The sequence below is a fragment of the Simochromis diagramma genome, unplaced genomic scaffold (genome assembly GCF_900408965.1).
Source record: "Simochromis diagramma unplaced genomic scaffold, fSimDia1.1 OVJJ01000150.1, whole genome shotgun sequence".
Taxonomy (NCBI): domain Eukaryota; kingdom Metazoa; phylum Chordata; class Actinopteri; order Cichliformes; family Cichlidae; genus Simochromis; species Simochromis diagramma.
Window position 1 is genome coordinate 791,734 of NW_024387083.1, and position 14,901 is coordinate 806,634.

Genomic DNA, 14,901 nt, shown 5'->3' on the forward strand with positions numbered 1-14,901 from the left:
AAAACTGGGAATATGCTCCGTCATTGCTCTCCATCCAGTGCGAGAGAGTTTAATCAGATCCAAGTTGGTGGAGCACCTAAAATACAAGTTTACCTTCTCAATGCAGCAAGAAAGGCCCCAAAAAGTCTTAAAGACACACTTTCTGTCAGCATCCTTCAACACTGTCGCGCTTCCCAGACAGCGGGGTTGCCGAGTGTCTAATATGCACACAGACACTCCATGTACAACATATTGGTGCCTTTGAAACATTTATTCGAAGGAGACGTTTACATTGGCCAACATCCGTGTGCACACACCCTGCTCCTGCAACAAACCAGCTTACAAATGGAAAAAGTCCCTCTGGGCTTTAGAGCAAACTTTAGTTGAAGAGTGACTTAAGCTTCAGCTGAACACACCCTTAAACAATGTGCGTGTGCAGGCATGAGTGGAGGTGTTACGTATGGGCTTGCAACGGTGAAAAGCGTTCTCTGTTCCTGATGCAACCCTACTTGTGGCGAACTCGCCAATTTCAAGTGTTATGGCTGTGATTTACTAGTAACCAAGGAGACTGCTGCTCCTGTTCTGTATCCAGGTGATGGTGGGATGAGTCAGGCGGGCTCGCCCTAACGCCCTTGATTCTTACTTCTGCTGAGCTGTGACCCTGCACCTCAGGTGAAACACATGACCACATTATCAACAGACGGGATGCAAATTCTTATGGGAAATGAGATTCATAAATCTGGGAGGTGTGACTTCTCATCGCTTCCAGGTGTGCGGGAGCCCCACCTTAATCACAGGGAGGGACGCAGCGAAGCACAGCAGACGGGAGGGATCTAAAAGCCACGAATTTGTGGAGGTACAGGTTTCCAACCTTCTAAGCAAGTTGAAAACAATCCTCTCTGGTGGTGCTTTTGGACCTCGTCCTTTTTTCCCCCTCTTCTCCCTTGTGCTCATTTCTCTTGCTGGCAGAGAAATGAGCACATCATCAAGATAAGAGGTGCAGAACATCAACAAGAGTTTACCGCAGCTTGAACGTCAGACTGAGACTAGTTGAGTGTAATTCAGAGGAGGTGGATCTGCTTATACTTGCATCCCAGAGGATAAAAGGTAAGCGTATTCGATAAAGGTTGGGTCAGGCTTGTGAATCTATTTATATTTTGATTTGATGTCTAATAATAGACATCAAAATAATGTTTGGAATTGGTAAAAAACCTCTGTAACCCCCTGTGAGCAAGTGATGGGGCAAAGTTGAGGACCCGAGGCCTTTTTATCCTGTGCTAAAACTGCCAAAAAGGTCATATTTAAATCTCTGGTGCTGGAACAAAGACTCCACTGTGTAATGCGGGAAGTGCTCCTCAGCTATCACAAGTGACTATCTGACTGTCTCTCACCTCTAATCTTAACTGGTTATAACCGGCAATCGTGTTGTGTGACGGCGCTCGCTACGTCTCCTTTTCTGTCCCGGCCTCGCCTCCATGTTGCAGCTGGTTTTTCCTCCAAGCTTTGCAACGGCTCATTCATTTCCCTGCTTTGTTCTGGCATGTTTATACACTCCCTTCTCCTCCTGTGCTCTTCACACGAGCTACTGTCAAACCTCTTCTTCCTTTTGTCTCTTCCATGCTGTGACCTCTGTCATATTAGCTTCCATTTCGCCATGCTTGATTTGCAGACTTTTAATGCGTTTCGGACAAACTTCTCCTCCCGACTGACAGTTTTGCAGTCAAACATGCGTGAAATGTATTTTACTCTTTTTTGTTTCAGGATTAAAGACCTGCCACATCAAAGGACGGTTAAACAAAGGAGGACCGAATCCTCGTGTGGATTACTATAATGAATATGGCCCTTTCATCCAAGAACCTGAAATCCCTTTCTCCCCTCCTGTTCCTCTTTTATGCCCCTCTCACCTGTCTGTGCCAGTCAGCCAACAGCACCTCAACCAGTACCACAACCACCACCACAACCACCACCACAACCTGTTTCCTCAAATGTTACATCCCTGATCGGAGTCCGAGGCTGCGGCAATGGGCTGCATCCCATGTACAGGTATCTGTGTGACCGCCGGGCAGCATGGGGGATTGTGCTGGAGACCCTGGCCACTGCGGGCTTCCTGCTAAGTATAGGGCTCCTCTTAACCCTGCTGATCTGGTCCCTGTGTGTCTGCATCTCATCCCGCCATTATCGAAAAAGCAACATCGGAGGCATGGTGGCCTCCATGTCCCTGTTCCTGTTGGCCACAGCGGGGATCTTTGGCATCACCTTCTCTTTCATCATCAGTCTCACCCCGCAGACATGCCCCACTAGGCTGTTCCTCTTTGGCGTGCTCTTCTCGCTGGCCTTCTCCTGCCTGCTGGCTCGCTGCCTTGCTCTGTTGGGCTTTGCAGCAGCTCGAGGCTGGGGAGAGCCTGCTGTGGCTCTGGGGCTCTTCACTGTGCAAGTTATCATTGCCACAGAGTGGCTGATCATCGTGTTGGTCCGGGATAACAAGCGCTGCGAGTACAGCCAGGGGGAATTCGTCATGCTACTGATCTACGTCCTGTGCTTACTGGCTATCAGCTTGATTCTTTCCCTGCACCTCCTGTGCCGCAATTATTGCACTTACAGCTACAGCTACACAGGACCCATCAACCAGCAAGGGAAGCTGCACAGTGGGCTGGTCTTCGTCACACTGCTTCTCTCTGCCTGCATCTGGGTGGTGTGGATCACTATGTTCACCAAGGGGAACCCGGAGCTGGGCCGTCGGCCAAATTGGGATGACCCAGTAATTAGCATTGCCTTGGTAGCAAATGGCTGGGTGTTACTGATTGGGCATGGGTTGTCCCAGGTCGCCTTCTTCTGCAATGGGGAGGTGAAGTCCAAGGATCTCCCTTTGAGCTTTGCAGGATGGACCAGCCCCAATGCTGATATGCCAGGACTAGGAAGCCAGAAGGAGGGGAGAGACAACGGAAGTTTTGAGAATGACTTGGAGAACAAGAGAGGTGAGATGCTGTTGTGTTGATTAAAAAAAGTGTGACTTACAGTTAGATGATTTGGGACATAAAGATAATATGATTATTGAAATTATCTTTTGAAATTGACTATTTAAATCCTCACCGCATTCCTAACCACACCTGGTTGACTAGCAATCCAAGAGATATCTCATTTTCTTTGACAAAGACCTAAAAATACCAGTAAATATTCACATATGTACAATAGAGCTGGTAAACTAGAATTTTCGCATTTAAGGATTTATACTAAGTCACGTGTACGGAAGAATTCAGGATCGACCTGAAAGTTTAAAAGATGTTCATCAGTACAAGCCTATTACTCTCAGGACTTTATAGGATATGATGATTATTTAATAAAAGACCACCTGGGATCCACTCTAATCGGCAATGATTATTTCTTTTTAATCAATTTAATGCCCCACTTTTTTGCACTCCTCATCAGGCTTCCTCTGATCCAAACACAAAGGGCCACGAAGCAGGAACTACTCATTCAAAATCAACTGCACCAGTTAGCATTACTCATTACTTAGTGTTAGGTGTAAGTACTTCATTATGTCTCCTTAAGTAACGTGATGTGTCCTAATCAAAATCTCACTGGTTCCTTATTACTTCCTCATTAGTTTACTACGACTCCTTAGATTAGGAGCCAAATCTACATCATCTATCTAAAGTTTGCGTGCACCACAGATCCATAAAGGATGTTGTTTCATTCTCATTTTAAAGGCGCAAAACCAGGAAAAAAACAGAATAGACTAACTATGATCAATAAGGACACATTAGCCAAATGGCTTTCCTCAAACATGAGGTAAAAATGAACCCAACCTTAGAAAATGACTCCTGCTATCTGTCAGCTCAGCTCTCACTGTGCGCCTTTACGATGAACGCATATAATGTATATAATTAGCTGACTGTGTAACGCGTCTCCCTTCAGGCCGGAGAGCTGAGCAATCGCTGCGATCGCCCTACGAGTCGGGATTCTCCATGACGGTGAGTACTGAAGGATAAACCATCCGACTCCTGCTGGTCCAACATTCAACAGTGTGACCTTTTAACTACGTGACTGAGCTATATTGTAGGATTAATTGGACTTTATCGAGGGTATTAATTGCAGCGATGTTTTGTGTTTCAGGAAATCGACACCGACAAAGATTACACCATTCCTCGCCCTCAGACCACCAACTACAATGAACCCTACGATGAATATTATGGACGTGAATAAAACCTTATCTGAATAAGGCCTTACACACCTCATGGCCTAATTTGTACTTTAATGTGCAAAATGTAAATATTTTTAGTATTATAAGAAATGGTGTTTTAAGTGTGTTAGTAGGATTTAAAATCATATGTCGCCCCCAAAGAGAGCAGGCTCAGCAGCATGACTCATCTGCTTGAGTTTCATCATCGAGGCTGGACGGGTTCAGATAGTCCAGCTTTGTTCTGGCAAATCCACGGGGCGAATTCTCAACAGTGGGGCGTCTCAGTCACGGTGTGTGTGTTGCTACTCGGAGATGGCAGATAATAGCCCTGAGGTGACAGGAGGCGTGAAAGTGTCGCTTTGAAGGTGCCAAACTGCTGAGCAGAGACATCCACGAAGGAGCGAGAGGACAACTGAGAGGAACGAGAAGAGAGAACGAGGTGAGAAAGGAAAGGAAGGTGGGATCAGACGAAATGAGACAAGACAGGAGGAGATAGGACAGGAGATCCGTCAGCGCTGTGGGAGGGCTCGTGCCATCACTGATCAGCATCTTCATATTCAAAGTTACGTCACAGTTACACGTTTCTGCAAAACAACTGGAGTGATGTAGAAAGATACAACATAGGCATCTTTTTTTACCCCGTAACACTTTAGAATACGGCCTGAGGCCAAGTGCGTAATTCCTCTGTGATTAAACGGAATGTCAATACTTTATTATAACGTAATTATATTTACCTACAAATACTTAAAGGTAGGCACACAGGAATAGCACAGTTGAATAACAGAACATCCATCCTGCAAATCAACATAATGAATATTAAATAAACAGGCAAGAAAAGCAAGATTAATCCACTCCATAATACAGCCTGTGCTGAAAACTACAGTGTGTTTATGACATGTGATTTTTGTTTTTTTCTGTAAAAACCCAACTTGTTCTCACCTTATTCTAGTGTGCCTACCTCTAAGTATTTGTAACTAAATGTAATTACACTGTAACTTTTAAAAAAAAATGCACTAAAAGTCCATTCAATTACAGGAGAATTACGCTCTTAGTCACTTATTATAAAGTGTAACCTTTATTTTACAAATGCTTGCATAATGTGCTCAATAAAAAAAAAGACTTCTACATAAAGGATTTCATTCTGTCAGAGCTCAGTTTTTTTTTATGTCCACTTAATAATTTGAATGCCTCCTTGCAGTAAACAAACACTTGTGTACAGGGAGCAGCCACCAGGGGGCAACGTCGTAACAAGTCATAGTAGATGACTAGGTAGATGTAAAACCTTTTTAGTAGCAACTATCATAGTCACGGTTTCATTTACAAGAGGCAGAATGTGCAATAAGAAATTCGTCCCTCTGTAATACACGGGAGAGAAGATGATTCAGTGTGCCATTTATTTTCTTGCCCCCTCCCTTCCTCCCTCCGATGGCCTGTAGTGATTTGCCATCCACAAAAGGTCAGTCCCCCACTTCAAAAGATGCAATCTCTCACACACCTCCTCCTCTGTCAGGCTTCTGCCTATTCTTCCAATTAGCCCAACTTCAATTACTCAGCGAGAGCATGCCATCAAATTGGCAATTGGCCTCTTGTGCATTAGTGCAATTAGCAGGGATATGAGGTTTCCTGCCACATCCAACCCATTTACGGCCATTAACTCTAGATGCAATTAAAGATTGTTCCAGTTTGTTTCCCCCTTGGCAGTGATGAGCAAGTTTGGAGGTGGTGGAAGAGCTTATCACACAGTAAATTTGGTCTGGAGGAGTAAAAACAAAAAGAAAAGAAAAGTCAAGAGTTAACTGCAACGTAGCACCGCTGAGCTGCGTTAAACGGTGGGCATGTGGCGCCTCCATCAATCACCCGGCTCGCGCCCCACAGAGGAGGCCACGTTTCTGGACTGTCTGAGCAGGGATTCTTTGGAAGCTTGTTATCTAAATATTGCAGCATTCAGTTGACTCCCCAACTTCTCATGTCTAATGAGAAACTCCCTTATCTCTGCTTGGTATAGGGTTTTGTTCTATTTAAAGCAAGCTCGCTCCTGATTGGATAACTTCACTTTAGACAAACACTGCAAAGAAAATGATAAGACTGACACAATCATGGGAAGGAAATAGCATAATGGCTGCCAGCTCAACAAATCCAGAACCCTATCTGAGAATGTGCTCTATCACCTCCTGATAACTGTGAGGTAAGAGGGTCACTGCATCAAGAAAAGGGAGTCAGTGAGTGCCTTCAATTTCTGAGGATCCTTCAAAGTGTTTCCTTAGACAATGCCTGCCTTCTTCACTCATTCTCAGCTCAGTCCTTTTAAAAAACAGAACTTGTTTAGTTGAATCTATGAAAAATAGATAACATAGATAACAGTGTCCTTAAAAATGGACAAGTGGAGGACCAAAGAAGTGGCAAGGCTTGTAAAAATATATACGCCAGATGAGCAGTATGTGAAAGTCAGGTCCTTGAGACATATGAAAAAAGATCCAGACATGATGCAGGACCTGAGAGATGCATCTAGCCCTTCAGTTGATCAGTCTGCTGTTTGTGAAACGAGGGAGAAAAAGCTGAGGTCGCCAAAATACACAAGAACCTGACTGGAAATCAGTGGCAACTGGTCTGATGGAGTGATGGATCCAAATTTGACATCACTGGTCCAAATTGTTTATATGCAGAGAGGTCGTCAGGACGAATGTATAACAGAGTGTCTACAGCCGGCCGTGGCTCTGACATGGTTGGGTTGCATTTCAGCCAGTGGTGTTGGAGCTTATCAAAGCTGAAGGAAACTGTGGATGCAGAAAAGTGCCACGAGATTTAGATCAAAATGTCTGATTGGCAACGGCTTCATTTTAAAGCACGACAATGAACCCAAACAGACTGCCAATGCAGTAAAAGCAGACCTGGATAGAGAAAAACACAGTGGAGCACCGTCAGTCATGGATTGGCCTCCCCCAGAGCCCGGACCTCAACATTACTGAAGCAGTGTGGGCTCATGTTGACAGAGAACAGAACAAAGCCAACATCCCAAGACGACCTTTGAATATCCTTCCAGAAGCCTGGAGAACTATTCCTGAAGACTACTTAAAGAAATGACAAGAAAGTGTTGAATAAAGGTGGTCACACCAAATATCGACTTTCAAGCTTGTTAGAATCGTACAAACTCTGTTTTTGCCTTATAGACTGTAGTTACATGTATGTTTTCACAAGTCACTGCACCTATTTTGAATTTCCTAGCAAAATATTTAAAAAAAAAAAAAAAAAAAAAGGAATGAAGGACAGCTCAAAACTTTTGCACAGTACTATATGCAATTCTCAAATTTGGATGTTTGGGGAAGAAAAAGTTCCTGGCTTCAGATTGTGATGCAGAGTGGATGTAAAGTTGATTCGGTTGCAGTTTTTAAACAGAGCTTAAATGTGTTTTCAACCCTCAGCTTCACGCAGCTTTCTCCTGCACTTCAGAAATAATGCACAGCAAGCATCTCCAGTTTCCAACCCACCTCTGTGCGCTTTAAGGAACTGCAGCTCGGAAATTACTCAGGATTTGCTTAGTTTCATTAAATACACTAAATTTACTGGAGGTCATGTGGGAGCAGAACTGGGTGATCGTTTACGGAGCGAGAGGCAGGTATGAGTGTGAGGGCCTGCGACACTAAAGGCCAGAAAAGCTAATAACAAATCAAAGACGGGTATAAAAACCAAACAGTTTATTATTATATACATTCAATAATGATGAAGAGAATAAACAGAAGGCAGACACAAGAATGGCAAAATAAAACATTGTGAGAAAATACAAGTCACTTACTTAATTTTTAAAAAAAAATCACTTGGATAAATGAGCCTTTGAGAGCATGTGACAGGGAGGAGGAAAGGGAAAAAAACTTCACATGCAATTTAAACCCATTTATTAAACTGCTGTACAAAAACTCCCACTGGGCTGACTTCTTGAGTGCAGTGCAGGGAGTCGGGGTGTGGGGTGGGGGGCATCGGCAGCCAGCAGCTGAGGATGACTTTTGTTTTCAGTCCGTGTTCCTCGAGCGCACCTGTGCGGTTACTTCGCAGCTTTTCAAAATAAGATTAACTCCCAATTAGAGGAGGCAAAAAACCAAAAACAACAACAACAAACAAACAAACAAACCAAAAAAAAGCGAGCGAAAGCAGCTGCGCCGCGGTCGCTGCTCAACAACGGCGCCGTGACTGCAGCTTGTTGCCAGCTGGATGAGCGAGGCGGAGAGCTTTCTAAATGAGCATCTCTGTGGGCAGGTTCATAATAACAACACTAACACGGCTCTGCGCAGAAGCTTTTCACCGGGGTGGACTAATGCTGTTACTCTTAACATTTTAAGGGTTTTAATCTAAAAAAAAAAAAAAAAAAAAAAAAAAAACCCACAGGGGGGACAGACAGGTGATTACCATGAGGACCACACAGCAGAGAGCATAGATAACCCAGGTGGACTGAAGTGGACTGGACTGGACTGCCCCCCCCCCCCAACCCTCCCCCACAATCCAGACACTGTGCAGGGCCTGAACCGAGAGCAGCCGTCACTGCTGTCACCCCGCATCACACATCATCCCAGGTTCTCTCTCTTTCTTACTCCCCCCGCTGTGTACTCCCCACCTCGTCTTCCTCCTCCAGCACTGCGATTTGAGTTCATGCACAAAAAAGAAAAGAAAGACTCGACACCCTTCCTCTCTCGCAAAAAGCATGCATGCATAGCAACACTTGTGGTAATACTTGTAAGGAATAATAAGAAAAACAAAAAAAACAAGGAGGTAATGCTCATCAAAAATACTCATTGGACCCACTGCACACAGTTTCACAATCATACAAAAACAAAATACTCCCCCCACCCACCCTGTCCTTGCACTGTACTACCCCGCCTTCCCCCCAAAGAAAGGAGCAGAGTGAGAGGGAGAGACAGTGGGGGACGCTGTGATTCTGTCAGCTGATGATTAATGGCTCAGCTTCTCACCTTCACCAACACTGCCACAAAGTCCCTTCACTGACCGCCCACACATTGTTTCATTGTTCAAAAAAAAGGTGAACACTGCTGGGCCTCTGGACCCCTTTTGACATCGTGCCGCCCCCCACCCTCCCCTCCTAATTTACTTTTTAATTTGGCCCTTCAGGAAAATGCACTTTGAAATATCCTCTCGGTCTACCTGCCTCTCCGTGCATCCCTCATGACTCCATCTGCTCTGATTTCCCTTGTCTGCAGCAAACACCTCTGCATCTGCACTGTGTGCTCATGTGTTAGTGCAAAAAAAAGAAAAAAAGAAAAAAGAAAAGCTAATAAATGACACTTAAGACCAAATTAAACCCAGCAGTGTCATTATATTCTGCAGGCTGGATTAAAGGTGTATTCCCTGTCTTGCAGACATTGCTTTTATGACATTTCCCAGGGGTGCTGCTACGACGCTGTACAGCTTCAACCCACACATTAAAAAAAATAAAAATTACAGCTAAAGAATAAAGGCAGAAAAACACAAAAATAAAAACAAAATACACAAGGACACACAAAAAAAAGAAATGTGCTTTCCTCTGAAAATCTTTGGAACTGAAAAAAAGGCAAATAATAGCAATAACGACAACAACCACGTGAGAGTAAATGCAGATGCAACACATACAGGTCCTGCTGTGCCTTCAGGTGCACCAGGAAAGCTTTGAAAGTATTCAGAGTGAACCATCCCAGAGAGCATGATGAGGGGCCTAAGAGTTACATAATGATGTGAAAACCTAGTGAAAACACTGCATATAAATAGAAACAAAACCGATAATGAATCCCGTCTCTGTGCTTCCCTGCACTCTCTCTGCTCTGCCGAGTCGAGATCACACACCATTTCCCGAACGACGGCCAGGGGGGATCGGCGTCCGTTCGACTGACAGGTTATTTGTTTCCCAACGCGGGTGGTGCGGGTGCTGAAGCTAGTTCCACTCGTGTCCTGTGGATCTTTTTGATGTGATCGGCAGGAACGTCTGACGGTTTAGGAGATAGAAACGAGTCCTTTATTTCTCCTTTTGGAAGAAGCAGACTTGAGGACGAGGCCTTTAAAAAGACGGTCGTGATGTCTCCATGTTGGAGTTGCACTTGCAGTAATGACTGGAGTATGTGCAGGCGAGCATTAAGGACAAAAACTCAAAATCACTGAGCCACGTGGTGTTTTTTGTTTGTTTTTTCCGACATGATGACACGTCTGCGGCAGGCAAAACAAACGAGGTACTGCAGAAAAAAAAAAGACCTTTTTTTCCTTGTCTTTTTTAAACAGTGTCTTTGTGTTTCCTTTTACATTTGGCCAGGACGTTTTAAACGTTAGAAAAATGACCCCCCCCCAAAAGACATGCCATATAAGTTCGAAGTTATTAAGAGAACAAAAAAAGTGGTTTCTGTCAGAAGTTTCCTCCAGCTGAAAGTTGGATGTTCCAGCGTGGCAAAAACAAGAATAGCTCCTACATCCTCTGCATTTGATTCTTTTTTTTTTTCAGTATTACATGATACTAACATCAGAAGGATGTAGGGGGGAGCAGCTCTATGTCAACGTAGTGTTTAAAAACAGAAGTACCTTTTTCTAGTATCATTTAGTGAAGTCTGACACTAAAGGAAAGTGTAGAGGAATCTATACTTGGTGTTTAATGTAAGAGTGTGTGTGTGGTTAGGTCTGACAGGGCAGTGGATAAACTGGAAGTCTGGATATTTTTAGGGACAAAAAAATTTAAAAAAAAAAAAAGATTTTGTAGTGTGCAGGATGTCATAGGAACAACAGCAGTCTGTCTCCTTCCAGGTCCTGTAGTGTTTTTTCTTAAAAAAAACAAAAACAAATCTAACAAAAAAGCATCCCAAACTGTGTCCTGTTGCTCCAGCTCTTTATACAAGGGATACACTCCTGGCAGTTTTTTTGTTTTGGGGGTTTTTGTCATCTTTTCCATGTCAGTGACGGACACAAAAGTACAGGAACTGAGTTTCAGTTGATGATGTGGCAATGACTTCTCTCGCCACAAGACAAAAAAAGGGAAAAGAAAATAATAAAAGGGGTTGTTGCTATAATCTGCCTGCAGAAAAAAATGTAGGGGAGCTCCTGCCAAGCAAAGAGCCTGAAAAAGGGTTTTGGACCAAAGTGAAATTCCTTGGATGTGATTTGTGGTTTTAGTAAGGAGCAAACCTACTGTATCCCGCCCGGTATAAACTGGCCTGAAAGACACAGAAGGGACAACAGAGTCATGAAAGTAGAGATATACACATAATTTAAGAAGAAGAAAAAAGGTGCTGAATGCATCTATAAAAAGCTGCTATTACACCGCTTACAAGAAACGTACTGACTGAACTAGAATTCACCCAAGACCGCAAACGCCTCCATTTATTTGTTCTTCAGAAAAATTCAGTGACATAAATGCGGCGCAACATCTTGCAAAAAGATGGACGAGAAAAAAGTCGAGTGAGGTCACGACGTAGGATTTTCAATTCATGATTAACACGGTCAAAAAAAAAAAAAACACACAATGCTATCATCAAAACTACAATATGTCACTGTCAACACTTACACATTTTGATGCTCTCTTTAAAAATAAAACCCATTTATGGTCTTGATGGGGGGGCAACACATTTTATAGCTGGTTTCAAATATCAAAATATTTTATTTAAAAAATACAGCTGATGATTCTCCCAACCAATCACACCTCAGAGTCCCTGATTCTAGCTTCCTCATGGAGGCTTTTATCAAACTCACAAAGTGAAATAGCTAATAAATTGAATTGCAAAATTTTTATTAAAAAAAAAAAGAAAAGTCCACAATGACGCCACAACGTGCAGATTAAATATCTAACTCCTCATTTTTTCCCCAAGAGTTTTTCTTGTTCACTTACACAGATGTTTGTCAAATATCTCAGAATCACTGCATCGTGATAACTTCGTTATCTTATCCAAAACCCTTCAGTTGATCCAAAACACTGCAGTGACAAGAAAAGGCACATAATATTTGTCCTTCTCCTGACACACAAAGTCTTTAACAGTCAGGACCCATCTTATTTTAAAGACATCATACTATTATGGCGTTATTTTTGTGCCACTATTCTGAGCGCACGTAAAAAAAAAAAGTTTGCAGGTGCAAGTGTTGCATTTTGAGGAGAAATTTATTGTATTTCGTCCAAAACTCAGGCATCTCTGAAAACGTTTAGAGCAAATATGTCTTGATAAATCGAGCAGATATTAGAAGTTTACACAGCAACATTCTCACATGAAAATATCTTTAAAGTTTATTTTGTGACCCAGAAAGAGTAATATTTCAAACTCCGCCACTTTGTGTTCCTCCGCCACTGCCTGAGTTTTGGACAAAATGCATTCTGGGATATTGCATTTCGTCATTTCGAGCTGATTGGAGACCAGAACAGCCAATCAGATATTTTTGCATCCAAGTCTGTGATTGGCTGGTTTTTGTGGCACAAATATAACAGTGTTCAGAAAGAGTTGAACGCGCACGGGCAGAAATGTTGAGAGCGCGAGCAACACATTGCGAGCGAGCGCAAATACAAAAACTGAGCAAGAGGAGCTGCTATTGTGTGTGTGTGTGTGTGTGTGTGTGTGTGTGTGTGTGTGTGTGTGTGTGTGGATAATAGCAAACACTGAAATGCATCTTTTGCACGCAGCAATGAATTTTGTTCACTCAAATTCAGCTTTTCTTCGCTTAAAATAAATTTCTCCTCAAAATGCAACACTTGCACCTGCAAACTTTTTTTTTTACGTGCGCTCAGAATAGTGGCACAAAAATAACGCCATATACTATCACATTTTCCCAGTACACCACATGACCTTCATGCTGCAGGCTAACTTGGTGTTTCTAGAGTTTCTAAAAGTAGAATTTGAGGCAAAGCTTCAGCTTTCAGGCCCCTCTGCTGCTGAACCAGCTCCTATTTTGGAGTTGGTAGACTCTTGTTAAGATTAGTCTTCAAACTTTCAGCCATGGTGGATCAGGTGACCCTGAACCATCAGGGTCATACTGCTGTAGGCTCAGACTGCTGGCTGACTGACTTCACGCTCCCTCCACTTCCTTTAAACAGGGAGTTCTTCGTTCCAACAGTCACCTCATCAATAGATTGTTATGAGCTGGTGCTACATAAACAAAACTGAACTAAACTGAACATAATGTGTCGCACACCCACTTATTCCATTATTCCCTCCCTACTGTTCTACTTATGTTGTAGAGCTTGTGTCCGTTTACTCACCATGGCTCCCACTCCGTAAGCAGCAGCCGCCGGAGCTAAAGCATGGTATGGATCTGTAGTGTACACCCGGCCATAACTGGGAACAAAAACACAAGAGATTACTTAACAAGGTCAAAATAAGTCTGGCAACTATGAACTTTGCTGTTGTCCTGTTTTGGAGAGCTTCCTTTCTAGTCTCCCTTTGAACCCTAGCAGGCGGCCTAATTTTGAAACTTAAACGCAGGTTTAAAATCCACAGAAAGAATAAATGCATCTTTTGCAGTTGCTTCAGCACAAATAGAAGTGGACGATTACTTTTTTTACGCACAAAAATAAAACTGGTTGATGAGCATCTGTAGAAGAGCCCATTTTCAGTCATATATCAAAGTTATTTCCTCATTGTGCTACAACCCAGGCAACTGCAGCATTAATCCATCACACACTTTAAAATATATTTTATTTCTATCCAGTTAAAAGCTTCGCATAGGCCAACAGCACGTCAGCTAATGCAAATCAACGTCCTGCCATGCAATACCTGTGCGCTGCCTGACATTAACCAGCCTGCAGAATTCGATTAACTCTAATAAAATTAAATGAATGAAAAGCGGATGAGGGGAAAGTCCTAGTACAGTCAAATGATAATTCTTCATGTCAACATTTTATTCTTTCCCCTCTTTCATCTTTTCTGGCTCTCCTGCGCACATAAGGAGCCACACATTGTGCAAACATTGGCTTGAAAGTGCAAATGCTCCCCCCACTGCGTCCCAATGACAAAAACCCTCAGATACAAGATTACATACAACTCTTACTGTTATCTTATCAAACTGTTATCCAACATAAGTGAACCTTAAATCCCCAAACTCGATTAAAAGTTTTCTCTCTTATCCAAAAAATAAAAAATAAATAAAAAGCCCCTAAAACACAATGAAGGATCAGAGCCTTTCAGAGTATTAACGCTTCACCTCGGGAGCTCTGCCGTACAGTTTAGCGTGTCTACGTGTATATTTGTGTCCTGCCTTGACCTCACCTGTCACTGTAGGCAGCAGCTGCAGCGGTTGCCCCGGTTACAGCCGCAGGCTGGGCGTAGCGATAAGCGGCGGCGGCGGCTGCAGCAGCAGCCGGGTAGCCTCCCTGAGAAAGACACATACAGCAGAGCTAACTCGCACGCCTCTGAGGAGGAAGATACCTGAGCTACGGTGTGTCAAGGAGGAGGGGCGGGAGAGATGCAACAAACTGACATTTGGTTCAGAAGTTACGAATACTTTCTTCTGTGTATTCAGAGCACAATTACTTTCTTATCGTCTACGATAAACATACAGTTTGTGTCAGTATATTGCATATGCATAGGGGGAAAAGGAGGAGGTGGTGGGGCGTGATGGAGGAAATGTTTTATCAGTGAGACAGGGAGAGGAAATTGGACTGTCGAAGTAGAGTTAGATTGTATTATTACCGCTACGGGAGAGGGGGAGGTAAAAAAAACAAAAAAAAAAAAAACAAGTAGTGGAAGATAAAATGCTCACACATCTGAGGCCGTATAGAAACCTCAGTGTCTTGGGAAGATTAA

The 14,901-nt window shown here is 43.2% G+C and overlaps 2 protein-coding genes across 13 annotated transcripts in view; one reads left to right on the plus strand and one right to left on the minus strand.

Annotated features, from left to right (window-relative positions):
- The first annotated feature begins 505 nt into the window (after window positions 1–505).
- LOC120742602 (retinoic acid-induced protein 3) lies at window positions 506–5,293 on the plus strand. Its single transcript, XM_040046021.1, has 4 exons — window positions 506–1,086; window positions 1,741–2,954; window positions 3,895–3,950; window positions 4,093–5,293. Exons 2-4 carry the CDS (start codon window positions 1,871–1,873, stop codon window positions 4,180–4,182), a joined length of 1,230 nt encoding a protein of 409 aa, XP_039901955.1. The 5' UTR covers window positions 506–1,086; window positions 1,741–1,870; the 3' UTR covers window positions 4,183–5,293.
- A 2,543-nt stretch (window positions 5,294–7,836) lies between these two features.
- The window catches only part of LOC120742600 (RNA binding protein fox-1 homolog 2-like), a 52,524-nt gene continuing 45,459 nt past the window's right edge, over window positions 7,837–14,901 (minus strand). For 9 of the 12 annotated variants that reach the window (XM_040046020.1, XM_040046009.1, XM_040046012.1 and 6 more), the window contains 3 exons: window positions 14,365–14,468; window positions 13,359–13,434; window positions 7,837–11,331 (listed from right to left, as the gene is read on the minus strand). In XM_040046020.1, the coding sequence (XP_039901954.1) occupies window positions 11,287–11,331; window positions 13,359–13,434; window positions 14,365–14,468 (225 nt within the window). In that variant the 3' untranslated portion in view covers window positions 7,837–11,286. Of the gene's footprint in view, window positions 11,332–12,002; window positions 12,087–13,352; window positions 13,435–14,364; window positions 14,469–14,901 lie in introns of those variants that run through there. The other 3 variants (XM_040046011.1, XM_040046018.1, XM_040046016.1) reach the window with 3 other exon arrangements.

Coding starts and splice junctions, on each gene's coding strand:
- LOC120742602 (XM_040046021.1), top strand. CDS start 1,871: ATGCCCCTCTCACCTGTCTGTGCCAGTCAGCCAACAGCACCTCAACCA. Junction 2,955..3,894: donor TGACTTGGAGAACAAGAGAG/GTGAGATGCTGT, acceptor GTCTCCCTTCAG/GCCGGAGAGCTGAGCAATCG. Junction 3,951..4,092: donor AGTCGGGATTCTCCATGACG/GTGAGTACTGAA, acceptor TTTGTGTTTCAG/GAAATCGACACCGACAAAGA.